General features: G+C 43.1%; 1 protein-coding gene and 2 long non-coding RNA genes across 4 annotated transcripts; all 3 read left to right on the top strand.

Annotated features, from left to right (window-relative positions):
- The first annotated feature begins 13 nt into the window (after positions 1-13).
- Positions 14-734, top strand: LOC135345537 (cytochrome b5-like). The gene is made up of 4 exons (XM_064542950.1): positions 14-190; positions 251-287; positions 341-452; positions 504-734. The coding sequence occupies exons 1-4, from the start codon at positions 68-70 to the stop codon at positions 598-600; spliced, it is 369 nt and encodes a 122-aa protein (XP_064399020.1). The 5' UTR covers positions 14-67; the 3' UTR covers positions 601-734.
- Positions 735-1,770: 1,036 nt separating this feature from the next.
- On the top strand, positions 1,771-5,282 carry LOC135345539 (uncharacterized). Of its 2 annotated transcripts, XR_010397757.1 has the most exons (4): positions 1,771-2,985; positions 3,787-4,026; positions 4,143-4,204; positions 5,003-5,282. It is a non-coding gene; the product is annotated as an uncharacterized LOC135345539 (long non-coding RNA). The 2 variants fall into 2 exon arrangements; XR_010397756.1 differs by lacking the exon at positions 1,771-2,985 and having other exon boundaries at positions 2,992-4,026.
- Positions 5,283-9,549: 4,267 nt separating this feature from the next.
- Positions 9,550-11,006, top strand: LOC135345860 (uncharacterized). Its single transcript, XR_010397905.1, has 2 exons — positions 9,550-9,841; positions 10,975-11,006. It is a non-coding gene; the product is annotated as an uncharacterized LOC135345860 (long non-coding RNA).
- The last annotated feature ends 4,802 nt before the right edge of the window (positions 11,007-15,808 follow it).

Raw genomic sequence — 15,808 nt, 5'->3', positions numbered from 1 at the left:
GTATGATAATGGGTGTGGTTTAGCTAATGAAACTTGATTGTTGTCATTATTATTACTGAACTGAACAATGAGCAGCTCAGCCTCCCTCCGCTCGTACACTCTCTCAGAGGTGGCGAGTCACAACACGGCCGATTCACTGTGGTTGATCATAGAAGACAAGGTGTATGACGTGACAGCCTTCAAAGCTGAAGTAAGCTAGCTAGCTATTTTCTATATCTTCATGTTTTCACAATCTCTCATGTGTGTACAGCACCCAGGAGGAGAGGAGGTGCTACTGGAGAATGCAGGTATGTCTGTATGCATGTGTCATGGCCGGTCCTTTACTTGTCATGACATGCAGGCAAAGACTCGACTGTAGTGTTCCAAGATGTGGGTCATTCTGCTGATGCTCTACAAGCAAGGGACCAGTACCTCATTGGTCAAATAGTCTCTGAGCCACCACAGCAACAAGAGTAAGTAGTACACACAATGTGTTGTGAATCTGGATGAATACATTGCCACAGTGGGAGGTGTGATGGCTCTTGCAAGAAATGGCTTTTTGTGGTTGGAGTTGTGGCTGTTGCTGCAATTGTCCTGTTGGCGTACAGAAAGTACAAGTGAATATTTAATTGTAGCCATTGAACAGTTTAAATATTGTATAACAATAATTATGTTGTTGCCATGCACTAGGATTTTTGGTGTATGTTTAGTATTAAAATTAAGGTATAATTATAATAATTATACTGACACCTAAATGTGTGATAATCTGCATTCCGTGAGTCATCTAACAAGGCTGCAGAGATATGTGACACAGCTCCTGGTGGAGCGCACATTACGTTTGTCATCTGTGTGTGTGGGTAATTAATGAACCGAGCTACTGCCATCACTGTCGGAACTGCCATGTTGAGAAGTAGATCAATGATTCATACACCTTTGGGATAATTGTGTGGAAGGTAGTGCAGCCCCGCCCACTTACTAATAGCTAGTGCAGGCCCGCCCAGTAAGAGAATAGCATGGGAGGCTATTATTATATGGCTGCCTAACTCATGGTAATTGTCACGCATGTCATGATAGAGCACATGTCATTTGCAGCCACGAGACAAAGGGAAAGCAAGACGAGGTGTACCCTACGGGCTGTCTCCTTGTACGTCGATCACCTTTTGGTGAGCGCTATAGCTAGCAAGGTGGTAGTTGGACATTATAATTATAGTGACAGCCTTGTGTTAAAGTAGCTCTGTGTATACTGTCCTTATATTGTTCTCTCATGTCTTACTCACAGATAACTACTCAACGCGGCACAGCACAGGATTCAGCATTCAATCACTCTCATAATTTTATTGTCATTTCATCTTTTATGGGGGACGCCCCACTCTTAATTTTTATATCTGAATGGCTGCTGACGGAGCACTACAAGATACGACAGGAAAGGGTCAGTTTATGTGTTGTCCAGTGATGTAGTTCCTCTGGTATTCAGGCCTTATGTAGATCTCCAAGCCATTAGTTTTTATTGTATTTTAATGATTCATTGGGTACTGAATTATATGGATGTATAAATGGTCTTAGCCGCAACACAGAATGCTGGCTTTCAGGAAATGAGGCTCTGAGTGGACCCACCTCTGAGGCCAGTTACTGTATCATGTATGAATATTCTGTACATGTTGCTTGTACATTTCGTAGCATTATCAGTAGACTGTAGAGTAGCATCTTGTGCTTTATCACTCAATCTGCAGGCAGGATTTTCTGACAGGAAAGGCTACTCTAAACAGAGGGAGTCGGCCACACAAGGTATAGTCTAATAATTATTGTACAGTACTAGATGATCTTCTCTGTTTTGGGTCAGATGCAATTGCCTTGAATCACTAGCCAGTTTAAAACATTTCTTCTACTCTTGGCTTAAGAAATTGTATTTTATTATTGTACCAGCATTAGGTAGTTAACTCCACTTATGCATTGACCTCTACTACCGTGTAGCGGGAAATTTCGTTATTTGAGCCCTCGAGAAATGTTGTATAGTTGTTCACATTTCAATGCCATAGCTTTGCATGTGAAATACTGGTGTGTGGGAGTGTCTTCCATTTATATTACATGAAGTGTGAAGTGTGCTGTAAGTTTGTACAGAGAGGACTCCCATGGTGGCAATGAATGTATGGCAATGATCTGATGATGGCTCCACTGCTCTGATGGACCAATGCAGGAGAAGTTATTCTGTATAATTATTACACTAAATTAATGTATGCCACTGTTTGGATCGGTTTCTGTTCTGCTCAGCTTCTTCCTCCAACTCGCTTACACAGGCTAAGCTTATTCTTAGTTCATTCTTAGTTCATTCTATAGTCTAGTATATTGTCGGTTTGGTTGTTTTATGTTTTTCACCTGGTCATACGGAATCACTTCATTAATTTTTATACAGTGCAGACCGCACCTCTATCCACACATTGTATCTGCACATCCTGTATATATGGGGCCACACCCCCACTCACTGTACTGATATGTGGTCACACCCCCATACATGGTAACCCTCTTGACCACACCCCAACCCATGCATTGTGTCGTACATGCTGTGTTTTTGTGTACAGTACACATCATCCGTGTCTTTATCCCCACACCTAGTCGGAGGGACAGCAAGTTCTACTAAGAGCCAGCATCACCAACTAACCAACACACTACAAAACCTACCTACTACCAGCTAGGACAGCACACCACCCGGGACAGACTCTACTATACCATGTAATACGCCTTTGTATTACGATCATGATACAATTTGCTGCCCTCCCTCGCCCATGGATTGAATAATTATGGACACTCGCAGGAGACTGACACACAATAATAGACACCAAAGGGCCAGTTACTGTATCATGTACGAATATTCTGTTGCTTGTACATTTCGTAACATTATCAGTAATTGACTGTAGAGTAGCTCCCCTTTCTTTATCACTCAATGCAGGCAGTGTATGTGATTTTCTGACAGGAAAGGCTACTCTAAACAGAGGGAGTCGGCCACACAAGGTATAGTCTAATAATTATTGTACGGTACTTAGATGATCTTCTCTGTTTTGGGTCAGATGCAATTGCCTTCAATCACTAGCCAGTTTAAAACATTTCTTCTACTCTTGGCTTAAGAAATTGTATTTTATTATTGTACCAGTATTAGGTAGTTAACTCCACTTATGCATTGACCTCTACTACTGTGTAGCGGGAAAGTTCATTATTTGAGCCCTCGAGAAATGTTGTATAGTTGTTCACATTTCAATGCCAGGAAACCATAGCTTTGCATGGTGCGTGGGAGTGTCTTCCATTTTTATTACATGAAGTGTGAAGTGTGTTGTAAGTTTGTATAGAGAGGACTCCCATGGTGGCAATGATCTGATGATGGCTCCACTGCTCTGATGGACCAATGCAGGAGAAGTTATTCTGTATAATTATTACACTAAATTAATGTATGCCACTGTTTGGATCGGTTTCTGTTCTGCTCAGCTTCTTCCTCCAACTTGCTTACGCAGGCTAAGCTTATTCTTAATTAGTTCATTCTTAGTTCATTCTATAGTCTAGTATATTGTCGGTTTGGTTGTTTTATGTTTTTCACCTGGTCATACGGAATCACTTCATTAATTTTTATACAGTGCAGACCACACCTCTATCCACACATTGTACCTGCACATCCTGTATATATGGGACCACACCCCCACTCACTGTACTGATTTGTGGTCACACCCCCATACATGGTAACCCTCTTGACCACACCCCAATCCTATGCTGTGTTTTTGTGTACAGTACACACATCATCCGTGTCTTTATCCCCACACCTAGTCGGAGGGAGCAGCAAGTTCTACTAAGAGCCAGCATCACCCACTAACCAACACTCTACAAGACCTACCTACTACCAGCTAGGACAGCACACCACCCGGGACAGACTCTACTATACCCATGTAATACGCCTTTGTATTACGATCATGATACAATTTGCTGCCCTCCCTCGCCAATGGATTGAATAATTATGGACACTCGCAGGACAACTAAGAGACTGACACACAATAATAGACACCAAAGGTCCAGTTACTGTATCATGTACGAATATTCTGTTGCTTGTACATTTCGTAACATTATCAGTAATTGACTGTAGAGTAGCATCTTGAGCTCCCCTTTCTTCATCACTCAATCTGCAGGCAGTGTATGTGATTTTCTGACAGGAAAGGCTACTCTAAACAAAGGGAGTCGGCCACACAAGGTATAGTCTGATAATTATTGTACGGTACCTTCTCTGTTTTGGGTCAGATGCAATTGCCTTCAATCACTAGCCAGTTTAAAACATTTCTTCTACTCTTGGCTTAAGAAATTGTATTTTATTATTGTACCAGCATTAGGTAGTTAACTCCACTTATGCATTGACCTCTACTACTGTGTAGCGGGAAAGTTCATTATTTGAGCCCTCGAGAAATGTTGTATAGTTGTTCACATTTCAATGCCAGGAAACCATAGCTTTGCATGGTGCGTGGGAGTGTCTTCCATTTTTATTACATGAAGTGTGAAGTGTGTTGTAAGTTTGTATAGAGAGGACTCCCATGGTGGCAATGATCTGATGATGGCTCCACTGCTCTGATGGACCAATGCAGGAGAAGTTATTCTGTATAATTATTACACTAAATTAATGTATGCCACTGTTTGGATCGGTTTCTGTTCTGCTCAGCTTCTTCCTCCAACTTGCTTACGCAGGCTAAGCTTATTCTTAGTTCATTCTTAGTTCATTCTATAGTCTAGTATATTGTCGGTTTGGTTGTTTTATGTTTTTCACCTGGTCATACGGAATCACTTCATTATTATCAGTGCAGACCACACCTCTATCCACACATTGTACCTGCACATCCTGTATATATGGGGCCACACCCCCACTCACTGTACTGATATGTGGTCACACCCCCATACATGGTAACCCTCTTGACCACACCCCAACCCATGCATTGTGTCGTACATGCTGTGTTTTTGTGTACAGTACACACATCATCCGTGTCTTTGTCCCCACACCTAGTCGGAGGGAGCAGCAAGTTCTACTAAGAGCCAGCATCACCAACTAACCAACACTACAAGACCTACCTACTACCAGCTAGGACAGCACACCACCCGGGACAGACTCTACTATACCATGTAATACGCCTTTTTATTACGATCATGATACAATTTGCTGCCCTCCCTTGCCCATGGATTGAATAATTATGGACACTCGCAGGACAACTAAGAGACTGACACACAATAATAGACACCTAACTGCATTTTTGCCATTCATATAATAAAAATAATTTTGCCATTAATTAATCATTAATTATAGCGGAATCATGCATGCCTGCATGATAGTAGTCTCATGAATGAGTCGTCCTTTGTCCCACATGCATGCCTGCATATGATATAGTAGTCTCATGAATGAGTCGCCCTTTGTCCCAAAGAATAGCCCCGCCCACTTACTATGAGTGCTGCGCTTTAAATATGCTTGTAGCTGTGTACGTGTATGGCAGCATGATGGCTACTCTATCCCTCTTTCTGCAACGGAGGGAGTACCACCATACAATGGACCAACCAACCACTCCATCATCCTGCCACTTGAACAGGAGGAGAGAGTGCTACCTATTCCAGTGGGTAAGTTACTGTGTGTTAATATTATTATTAAATAGCTTTGAGCTTGTGTGCATGGATTATCTTTGTATCTAGGTTAGTACTGATTAGAGCGTTGTACAGTTGGGATCATGCCTCAGGGTGATGTAGAGCCTGTGCTAGGCCCTGCCTTAGGGACTAGCTGTGACTCTGTTGACCTGTTGTATGATCAGCAAGTCGAGCGTCTTGAGCGATCCTTACCTTTGGGAAAACTTGACAGTATAGCCTCTGTTCGATTTCTAGATTCCTTGTTTTTGGGATTCTGCCATCGCGTTGCGGTATCGGTAGCCCTGAAGGCATGGGATTTAGAAATCGGAACAGAGCAATACTGCCCAGTGGGGGCGCAATGATACTTAATGGTGATTGGACAGGAATGAGGCAGAATAGCTACGTTGTCATGACCCGATCGTACCGAGCATGCCACATGTCCTGGCACAGGTTCTATGTTGTTCTGAGACATGATACCTAACTGTTTACTGTTTACCTTGTTCTGTACTCTCTAGGGGTGTACAGTAATTAGGGTGGTACAACCACCAAGGCGAGTGTATGCTGTGTGGTGTATGGGTGACTATTCTATCCCTCTCTCTCTCTTCATGTGCAACGGAGGGAGTACCACCATAGAATGGACCAACCAACCACTCCATCATCCTGCCACTTGAACAGGAGGAGACCTCCTACCTATTCCAGTGGGTAAGTTACTGTGTGTTAATTATAAAATAACTTTGAGCTTGTGTGCATGGCAGGTGGCCCATTATCTTTGTATCTAGGTTAGTACTGATTAGAGCTTTGTACAGTTGGGATCATGCCTCAGAGTGATGTAGAGCCTGTGCTAGGCCCTGCCTTAGGGACTAGCTGTGACCCTGTTGACCTGTTGTATGATCAGCAAGTCGAGCGTCTTGAGCGATCCTTACCTTTGGGAAAACTTGACAGTATAGCCTCTGTTCGATTTCTAGATTCCTTGCTTTTGGGATCCTGCCATCGCGTTGCGGTATCGGTAGCCCTGAAGGCATGGGATTTAGAAATCGGAACAGAGCAATACTGCCCAGTGGGGGCGCAATGACACTTACTGGTGATTGGACAGGAATGATGCAGAATAGCTACGTTGTCATGACCCGATCGTACCGAGCATGCCACATGTCCTGGCACAGATTCTATGTTGTTCTGAGACATGATACCTAACTGTTCACTGTTTACCTTGTTCTGTACTCTCTAGGGGTGTACAGTAATTAGGGTGTATGCTGTGCTTATGCTTGTAGCTGTGTGGTGTATGGGTGACTATTCTATCCCTCTCTCTCTCTCTCTTCATGTGCAACGGAGGGAGTACCACCATAGAATGGACCAACCAACCACTCCTGCCACTTGAACAGGAGGAGACCTCCATTGAGTGCTACCTATTCCAGTGGGTAAGTTACTGTGTGTTAATTATAAAATAACTTTGAGCTTGTGTGCATGGCAGGTGGCTTTGTATCTAGGTTAGTACTGATTAGAGCTTGCCTCAGGGTGATGTAGAGCCTGTGCTAGGCCCTGCCTTAGGGACTAGCTGTGATCCTGTTGACCTGTTGTATGATCAGCAAGTCGAGCGTCTTGAGCGATCCTTACCTTTGGGAAAACTTGACAGTATAGCCTCTGTTCGATTTCTAGATTCCTTGCTTTTGGGATCCTGCCATCGCGTTGCAGTATCGGTAGCCCTGAAGGCATGGGATTTAGAAATCGGAACAGAGCAATACTGCCCAGTGGGGGTGCAATGACACTTACTGGTGATTGGACAGGAATGATACAGGATAGCTACGTTGTCATGACCCGATCGTACCGAGCATGCCACATGTCCTGGCACAGGTTCTATGTTGTTCTGAGACATGATACCTAACTGTTCACTGTTTACCTTGTTCTGTACTCTCTAGGGGTGTACAGTGATTAGGGTGGTACGAGTGCTTATGCTTGTAGCTGTGTGGTGTATGGGTGACTATTCTATCCCTCTCTCTCTCTTCATGTGCAACGGAGGTAGTACCACCATAGAAAGGACCAACCAACTACTCCATCATCCTGCCACTTGAACAGGAGACCTCCTACCTATTCCAGTGGGTAAGTTACTGTGTGTTAATTATAAAATAATGGCAGGTGGCCCATTATCTTTGTATCTATGTTAGTACTGATTAGAGCTTTGTACAGTTGGGATCATGCCTCAGGGTGATGTAGAGCCTGTGCTAGGCCCTGCCTTAGGGACTAGCTGTGACCCTGTTGACCTGTTGTATGATCAGCAAGTCGAGCGTCTTGAGCGATCCTTACCTTTGGGAAAACTTTACAGTATAGCCTCTGTTTGATTTCTAGATTCCTTGCTTTTGGGATCCTGCCATCGCGTTGCGGTATCGGTAGCCCTGAAGGCAGGGGATTTAGAAATTGGAACAGAGCAATACTGCCCAGTGGGGGCGCAATGACACTTACTGGTGATTGGACAGGAATGAAGCAGATTAGCTACGTTGTCATGACCCGATCGTACCGAGCATGCCACATGTCCTGGCACAGGTTTTATATTGTTCTGAGACATGATACCTAACTGTTTACTGTTTACCTTGTTCTGTACTCTCTAGGGGTGTACAGTAATTAGGGTGGTACGAGTGTATGCTGTGCTTATGCTTGTAGCTGTGTGGTGTATGGGTGACTATTCTATCCCTCTCTCTCTCTTCATGTGCAACGGAGGGAGTACCACCATAGAATGGACCAACCAACCACTCCATCATCCTGCCACTTGAACAGGAGGAGACCTCCATTGAGTGCTACCTATTCCAGTGGGTAAGGTTAATTATAAAATAACTTTGAGCTTGTGTGCATGGCGGGTGGCCCATTATCTTTGTATCTAGGTTAGTACTGATTAGAGCTTTGTACAGTTGGGATCATGCCTCAGGGTGATGTAGAGCCTGTGCTAGGCCCTGCCTTAGGGACTAGCTGTGACCCTGTTGACCTGTTGTATGATCAGCAAGTCGAGCGTCTTGAGCGATCCTTACCTTTGGGAAAACTTGACAGTATAGCCTCTGTTTGATTTCTAGATTCCTTGCTTTTGGGATCCTGCCATCGCGTTGCGGTATCGGTAGCCCTGAAGGCAGGGGATTTAGAAATCGGAACAGAGCAATACTGCCCAGTGGGGGCACAATGACACTTACTGGTGATTGGACAGGAATGAAACAGAATAGCTACGTTGTCATGACCCGATCGTACCGAGCATGCCACATGTCCTGGCACAGGATTTATATTGTTCTGAGACATGATACCTAACTGTTTACTGTTTACCTTGTTCTGTACTGGTGTACAGTAATTAGGGTGGTACGAGTGTATGCTGTGCTTATGCTTGTAGCTGTGTTGTGTATGGGTGACTATTCTATCCCTCTCTCTCTCTCTTCATGTGCAACGGAGGGAGTACCACATAGAATGGACCAACCAACCACTCCATCATCCTGCCACTTGAACAGGAGGAGACCTCCATTGACTATTCCAGTGGGTAAGGTTAATTATAAAATAACTTTGAGCTTGTGTGCATGGCAGGTGGCCCATTATCTTTGTATCTAGGTTTGTATCTAGGTTAGTACTGATTAGAGCTTTGTACAGTTGGGATCATGCCTCAGGGTGATGTAGAGCCTGTGCTAGGCCCTGCCTTAGGGACTAGCTGTGACCCTGTTGACCTGTTGTATGATCAGCAAGTCAAGCGTCTTGAGTGATCCTTACCTTTGGGAAAACTTGACAGTATAGCCTCTGTTCGATTTCTAGATTCCTTGCTTTTGGGATCCTGCCATCGCGTTGCGGTATCGGTAGCCCTGAAGGCATGGGATTTAGAAATCGGAACAGAGCAATACTGCCCAGTGGGGGCGCAATGACACTTACTGGTGATTGGACAGGAATGAGGCAGAATAGCTACGTTGTCATGACCCGATCGTACCGAGCATGCCACATGTCCTGGCACAGGTTCTATATTGTTCTGAGACATGATACCTAACTGTTTACTGTTTACCTTGTTCTGTACTCTCTAGGGGTGTACAGTAATTAGGGTGGTACAACCAAGGCGAGTGTATGCTGTGCTTATGCTTGTAGCTGTGTGGTGTATGGGTGACTATTCTATCCCTCTCTCTCTCTTCATGTGCAACGGAGGGAGTACCACCATACAATGGATCAACCAACCACTCCATCATCTGAACAGGAGGAAACCTCCATTGAGTGCTACCTATTCCAGTGGGTAAGTTACTGTGTGTTAATTATAAAATAGCTTTGAGCTTGTGTGCATGGCAGGTGGCCCATTATCTTTGTATCTAGGTTAGTACTGATTAGAGCTTTGTACAGTTGGGATCATGCCTCAGGGTGATGTAGAGCCTGTGCTAGGCCCTGCCTTAGGGACTAGCTGTGACCCTGGGATTTATAAATCGGAACAGAGGGCGCAATGACACTTACTGGTGATTGGACAGCAGAATAGCTACATGATCGTACCGAGCATGCCACATGTCCTTCTATGTTGTTCTGAGACATGATACCTTACTGTTCACTGTTTACCTTGTTCTGTACTCTCTAGGGGTGTACAGTAATTAGGGTGGAACAACCAAAGCGAGTGTATGCTAATTCATTATGAACTTGTGCCGCAATTTCAATGATTTATACAGCAATTTAGCACATTAATCTTTATTAGTCATCTGAATGTGTTGACAGTTATGAACCTTTAAACTCTTGTAATATGGAATGTAATGTACTACCAAATAAGGTAATGCTGGAGAAACCTTGCCAAGACTCTGTAATATGGAATGTGATGTACTACCATGTAAGGTAATGCTGGAGAAACCTTAGTGAGAACGATTTTAGTTTAACTAGCAACCCAGCAGTCTAGCTCATTATTCAGCCTCTTCTACCTCTGCTCTACCTCAAGTTCTCTTCTACCTTCTCTATACTCTACTGAGGAACCCAGCAGCCTCTATGTCCATCAGATCTCCTCTACCTAACCCAGTACTGCTCCAAGCTATAAGGTTTGTAGAGCTTTGTGTTAGCTAGCACTGGCTTTGTGTTAGCTTAATTGCCTGATCGAAGTAGCTTGTGTCAGGTCAGTGTCTAAGTGTTGGTATAGCTGCCTACCAGCTTCAATCCTACCAATGTCAGCTTCCCAATGTCAGCTTCAAGCCTCCTACAGCTCTTTAGCTTGTAGCTTGTGTGTATGTAAGCCGCCTGCTATGGCAGCTTTTTATTTTTTGTCGCGGCCTGAAATCGAGACTGGTAGTAATTAGCCTCGATTCTTCTCCTGGCGCGTGTATTAAGTTCAAAAACAGCTCAACACTTTTTTTAGGTAAATAAAATTCTTAAGTTAAATCAGTATTTTTTTTCTTACAGACAAGAGCATCAGAATATTAAGAGACATCAAAGACGCCAAGTATCAAGAAACACCAAGTATCAAGAGGAGACTCCAGGCCAAACGTTAGTCGTAAATAGTGTGATTATGTTTTTGCTCATTCGAGACAATTAAAAAAGAAGGAGGTAAAACATATCATGCTGTACATACAATTAAGATGACTAGCATCATTATAGTGTGCAATAATTTATTTGCTGGTTTTGCCAGCTTCTGACGGGGAGCCTTGCACGCCCTAATCTAAAAAAAATTAGGCAAAAAGGGAGAGCAAATAGTGTGCAATATTTCATTTGCTGGTTTAGCCAGCTTCTGACGGGGAGCCTTGCACGCCCTAATCTAAAAAAAATTAGGCAAAAAGGGAGAGCAAATAGTGTGCAATATTTCATTTGCTGGTTTAGCCAGCTTCTGACGGGGAGCCTTGCACGCCCTAATCTAAAAAAAATTAGGCAAAAAGGGAGAGCAAATAGTGTGCAATATTTCATTTGCTGGTTTAGCCAGCTTCTGACGGGGAGCCTTGCACGCCCTAATCTAAAAAAAATTAGGCAAAAAGGGAGAGCAAATAGTGTGCAATATTTCATTTGCTGGTTTAGCCAGCTTCTGACGGGGAGCCTTGCACGCCCTAATCTAAAAAAATTAGGCAAAAAGGAAGAGCCCGTATTTAAATAGTGTGCAATATTTCATTTGCTGGTTTAGCCAGCTTCTGACGGGGAGCCTTGCACGCCCTAATCTAAAAAAATTAGGCAAAAAGGAAGAGCCCGTATTTAAATAGTGTGCAATATTTCATTTGCTGGTTTAGCCAGCTTCTGACGGGGAGCCTTGCACGCCCTAATCTAAAAAAAATTAGGCAAAAAGGGAGAGCAAATAGTGTGCAATATTTCATTTGCTGGTTTAGCCAGCTTCTGACGGGGAGCCTTGCACGCCCTAATCTAAAAAAATTAGGCAAAAAGGGAGAGCCCGTATTTAAATAGTGTGCAATATTTCATTTCCTGGTTTAGCCAGCTTCTGACGGGGAGCCTTGCACGCCCTAATCTAAAAAAAATTAGGCAAAAAGGGAGAGCCCGTATTTAAATAGTGTGCAATATTTCATTTGCTGGTTTAGCCAGCTTCTGACGGGGAGCCTTGCACGCCCTAATCTAAAAAAATTAGGCAAAAAGGGAGAGCCCGTATTTAAATAGTGTGCAATATTTCATTTGCTGGTTTAGCCAGCTTCTGACGGGGAGCCTTGCACGCCCTAATCTAAAAAAATTAGGCAAAAAGGGAGAGCCCGTATTTAAATAGTGTGCAATATTTCATTTGCTGGTTTAGCCAGCTTCTGACGGGGAGCCTTGCACGCCCTAATCTAAAAAACATTAGGCAAAAAGGGAGAGCAAATAGTGTGCAATATTTCATTTGCTGGTTTAGCCAGCTTCTGACAGGGAGCCTTACAATAAATGTGACAGGCTCTGGGAAAACCAGACTATTGGAGCAGACTAAAATGTTGGTGATTAATGTACCAAGTGATAGAGCAGAGCATTGCCTACACAATGATATGCTTAGTGTTCACATACCTAGTTTCATACCCGAGTTATGCGTGTTGGAAACTCGAAGCCGTAAAATGTAGTATCGAGAAAACGGCTCTCAAAGATTGCTTAATTGGGAAAAATAAGGTAATAGCGAAAGTTTGGACGAAGCGTTTCGATGGAAAGAGTTCGATTTAGAGCATCATATTTTACAGAGAGGTAGTAGAAGGACTGTAGATACTTATACATCAATAACATTTTATTTGAGATTTTATACTGTAGGCATAAATATAGCTGTAGCTCAATACTAAATTCTGCTCCAATAGTCTGGTTTTCCCAGAGCCTGTCACAAATTAGTGGTTTTGCTTAGTGCATTGTTTGTTTTAGTGAAGAAAAAAGTGCAGTAAAACATGAAGAGAAAAGAAAAAAGTGGTTTTGCTTATAAGCTTAAGTAGTGCTTGATGATGAAAAGACAAAAGTAGGTTAGCTTTATTAGTGCACTATTTGCTGGTTTAAGTGAAAAAAAAGTTGTTTTGTTAATAGTGGTTTGCTGAAAAAAAAAGTGAAGTCAGTCAAAGTTGTTTTGCTATTATGAAAACAAGTGCAGAAGGTAGTTTAGCTTATTAAAAATTTGTTTTTTAAGTAAAGTAAAAGTAGTACCTCAGTGCAGTAGAGGAAGCCAAAGGAAGCCAAAGTAGATATGCTATGGAATTTAGAAACCATAAGTACTGAAATATTGCCATCATCTGCTATAAAAGAGAGTGAGCAAAAAGGGAGGAGGGTGGGCGTGGCTGAGGGTGGGAAAGTTGGCTAGAGTGTGCGGTAAAGTACTTGAGCTAGAGTTGTGGTTAAGTACTCTAACAACAGCTAGAGTTGTGGTTAAGTACTCTAACAACAGCTAGAGTTGTGGTTAAGTACTCTAACAACAGCTAGAGTTGTGGTTAAGTACTCTAACAACAGCTAGAGTTGTGGTTAAGTACTCTAACAACAGCTAGAGTTGTGGTTAAGTACTCTAACAACAGCTAGAGTTGTGGTTAAGTACTCTAACAACAGCTAGAGTTGTGGTTAAGTACTCTAACAACAGCTAGAGTTGTGGTTAAGTACTCTAACAACAGCTAGAGTTGTGGTTAAGTACTCTAACAACAGCTAGAGTTGTGGTTAAGTACTCTAACAACAGCTAGAGTTGTGGTTAAGTACTCTAACAACAGCTAGAGTTGTGGTTAAGTACTCTAACAACAGCTAGAGTTGTGGTTAAGTACTCTAACAACAGCTAGAGTTGTGGTTAAGTACTCTAACAACAGCTAGAGTTGTGGTTAAGTACTCTAACAACAGCTAGAGTTGTGGTTAAGTACTCTAACAACAGCTAGAGTTGTGGTTAAGTACTCTAACAACAGCTAGAGTTGTGGTTAAGTACTCTAACAACAGCTAGAGTTGTGGTTAAGTACTCTAACAACAGCTAGAGTTGTGGTTAAGTACTCTAACAACAGCTAGAGTTGTGGTTAAGTACTCTAACAACAGCTAGAGTTGTGGTTAAGTACTCTAACAACAGCTAGAGTTGTGGTTAAGTACTCTAACAACAGCTAGAGTTGTGGTTAAGTACTCTAACAACAGCTAGAGTTGTGGTTAAGTACTCTAACAACAGCTAGAGTTGTGGTTAAGTACTCTAACAACAGCTAGAGTTGTGGTTAAGTACTCTAACAACAGCTAGAGTTGTGGTTAAGTACTCTAACAACAGCTAGAGTTGTGGTTAAGTACTCTAACAACAGCTAGAGTTGTGGTTAAGTACTCTAACAACAGCTAGAGTTGTGGTTAAGTACTCTAACAACAGCTAGAGTTGTGGTTAAGTACTCTAACAACAGCTAGAGTTGTGGTTAAGTACTCTAACAACAGCTAGAGTTGTGGTTAAGTACTCTAACAACAGCTAGAGTTGTGGTTAAGTACTCTAACAACAGCTAGAGTTGTGGTTAAGTACTCTAACAACAGCTAGAGTTGTGGTTAAGTACTCTAACAACAGCTAGAGTTGTGGTTAAGTACTCTAACAACAGCTAGAGTTGTGGTTAAGTACTCTAACAACAGCTAGAGTTGTGGTTAAGTACTCTAACAACAGCTAGAGTTGTGGTTAAGTACTCTAACAACAGCTAGAGTTGTGGTTAAGTACTCTAACAACAGCTAGAGTTGTGGTTAAGTACTCTAACAACAGCTAGAGTTGTGGTTAAGTACTCTAACAACAGCTAGAGTTGTGGTTAAGTACTCTAACAACAGCTAGAGTTGTGGTTAAGTACTCTAACAACAGCTAGAGTTGTGGTTAAGTACTCTAAGGGTTAGGGGTTAGGGTTAGGGTTAGGTTAGGGTTAGGGTTAGGGTTAGGGTTAGGGTTAGGGTTAGGGTTAGGGTTAGGGTTAGGGTTAGGGTTAGGGTTAGGGTTAGGGTTAGGGTTAGGGTTAGGGTTAGGGTTAGGGTTAGGGTTAGGGTTAGGGTTAGGGTTAGGGTTAGGGTTAGGGTTAGGGTTAGGGTTAGGGTTAGGGTTAGGGTTAGGGTTAGGGTTAGGGTTAGGGTTAGGGTTAGGGTTAGGGTTAGGGTTAGGGTTAGGGTTAGGGTTAGGGTTAGGGTTAGGGTTAGGGTTAGGGTTAGGGTTAGGGTTAGGGTTAGGGTTAGGGTTAGGGTTAGGGTTAGGGTTAGGGTTAGGGTTAGGGTTAGGGTTAGGGTTAGGGTTAGGGTTAGGGTTAGGGTTAGGGTTAGGGTTAGGGTTAGGGTTAGGGTTAGGGTTAGGGTTAGGGTTAGGGTTAGGGTTAGGGTTAGGGTTAGGGTTAGGGTTAGGGTTAGGGTTAGGGTTAGGGTTAGGGTTAGGGTTAGGGTTAGGGTTAGGGTTAGGGTTAGGGTTAGGGTTAGGGTTAGGGTTAGGGTTAGGGTTAGGGTTAGGGTTAGGGTTAGGGTTAGGGTTAGGGTTAGGGTTAGGGTTAGGGTTAGGGTTAGGGTTAGGGTTAGGGTTAGGGTTAGGGTTAGGGTTAGGGTTAGGGTTAGGGTTAGGGTTAGGGTTAGGGTTAGGGTTAGGGTTAGGGTTAGGGTTAGGGTTAGGGTTAGGGTTAGGGTTAGGGTTAGGGTTAGGGTTAGGGTTAGGGTTAGGGTTAGGGTTAGGGTTAGGGTTAGGGTTAGGGTTAGGGTTAGGGTTAGGGTTAGGGTTAGGGTTAGGGTTAGGGTTAGGGTTAGGGTTAGGGTTAGGGTTAGGGTTAGGGTTAGGGTTAGGGTTAGGGTTAGGGTTAGGGTTAGTTAGGGTTAGGGTTAGGGTTAGGGTTAGGGTTAGGGTTAGGGTTAGGGTTAG

Source organism: Halichondria panicea, chromosome 12 (genome assembly GCF_963675165.1).
Source record: "Halichondria panicea chromosome 12, odHalPani1.1, whole genome shotgun sequence".
Classification (NCBI taxonomy): domain Eukaryota; kingdom Metazoa; phylum Porifera; class Demospongiae; order Suberitida; family Halichondriidae; genus Halichondria; species Halichondria panicea.
This window is presented reverse-complemented; position numbering and strand designations above follow the sequence as displayed.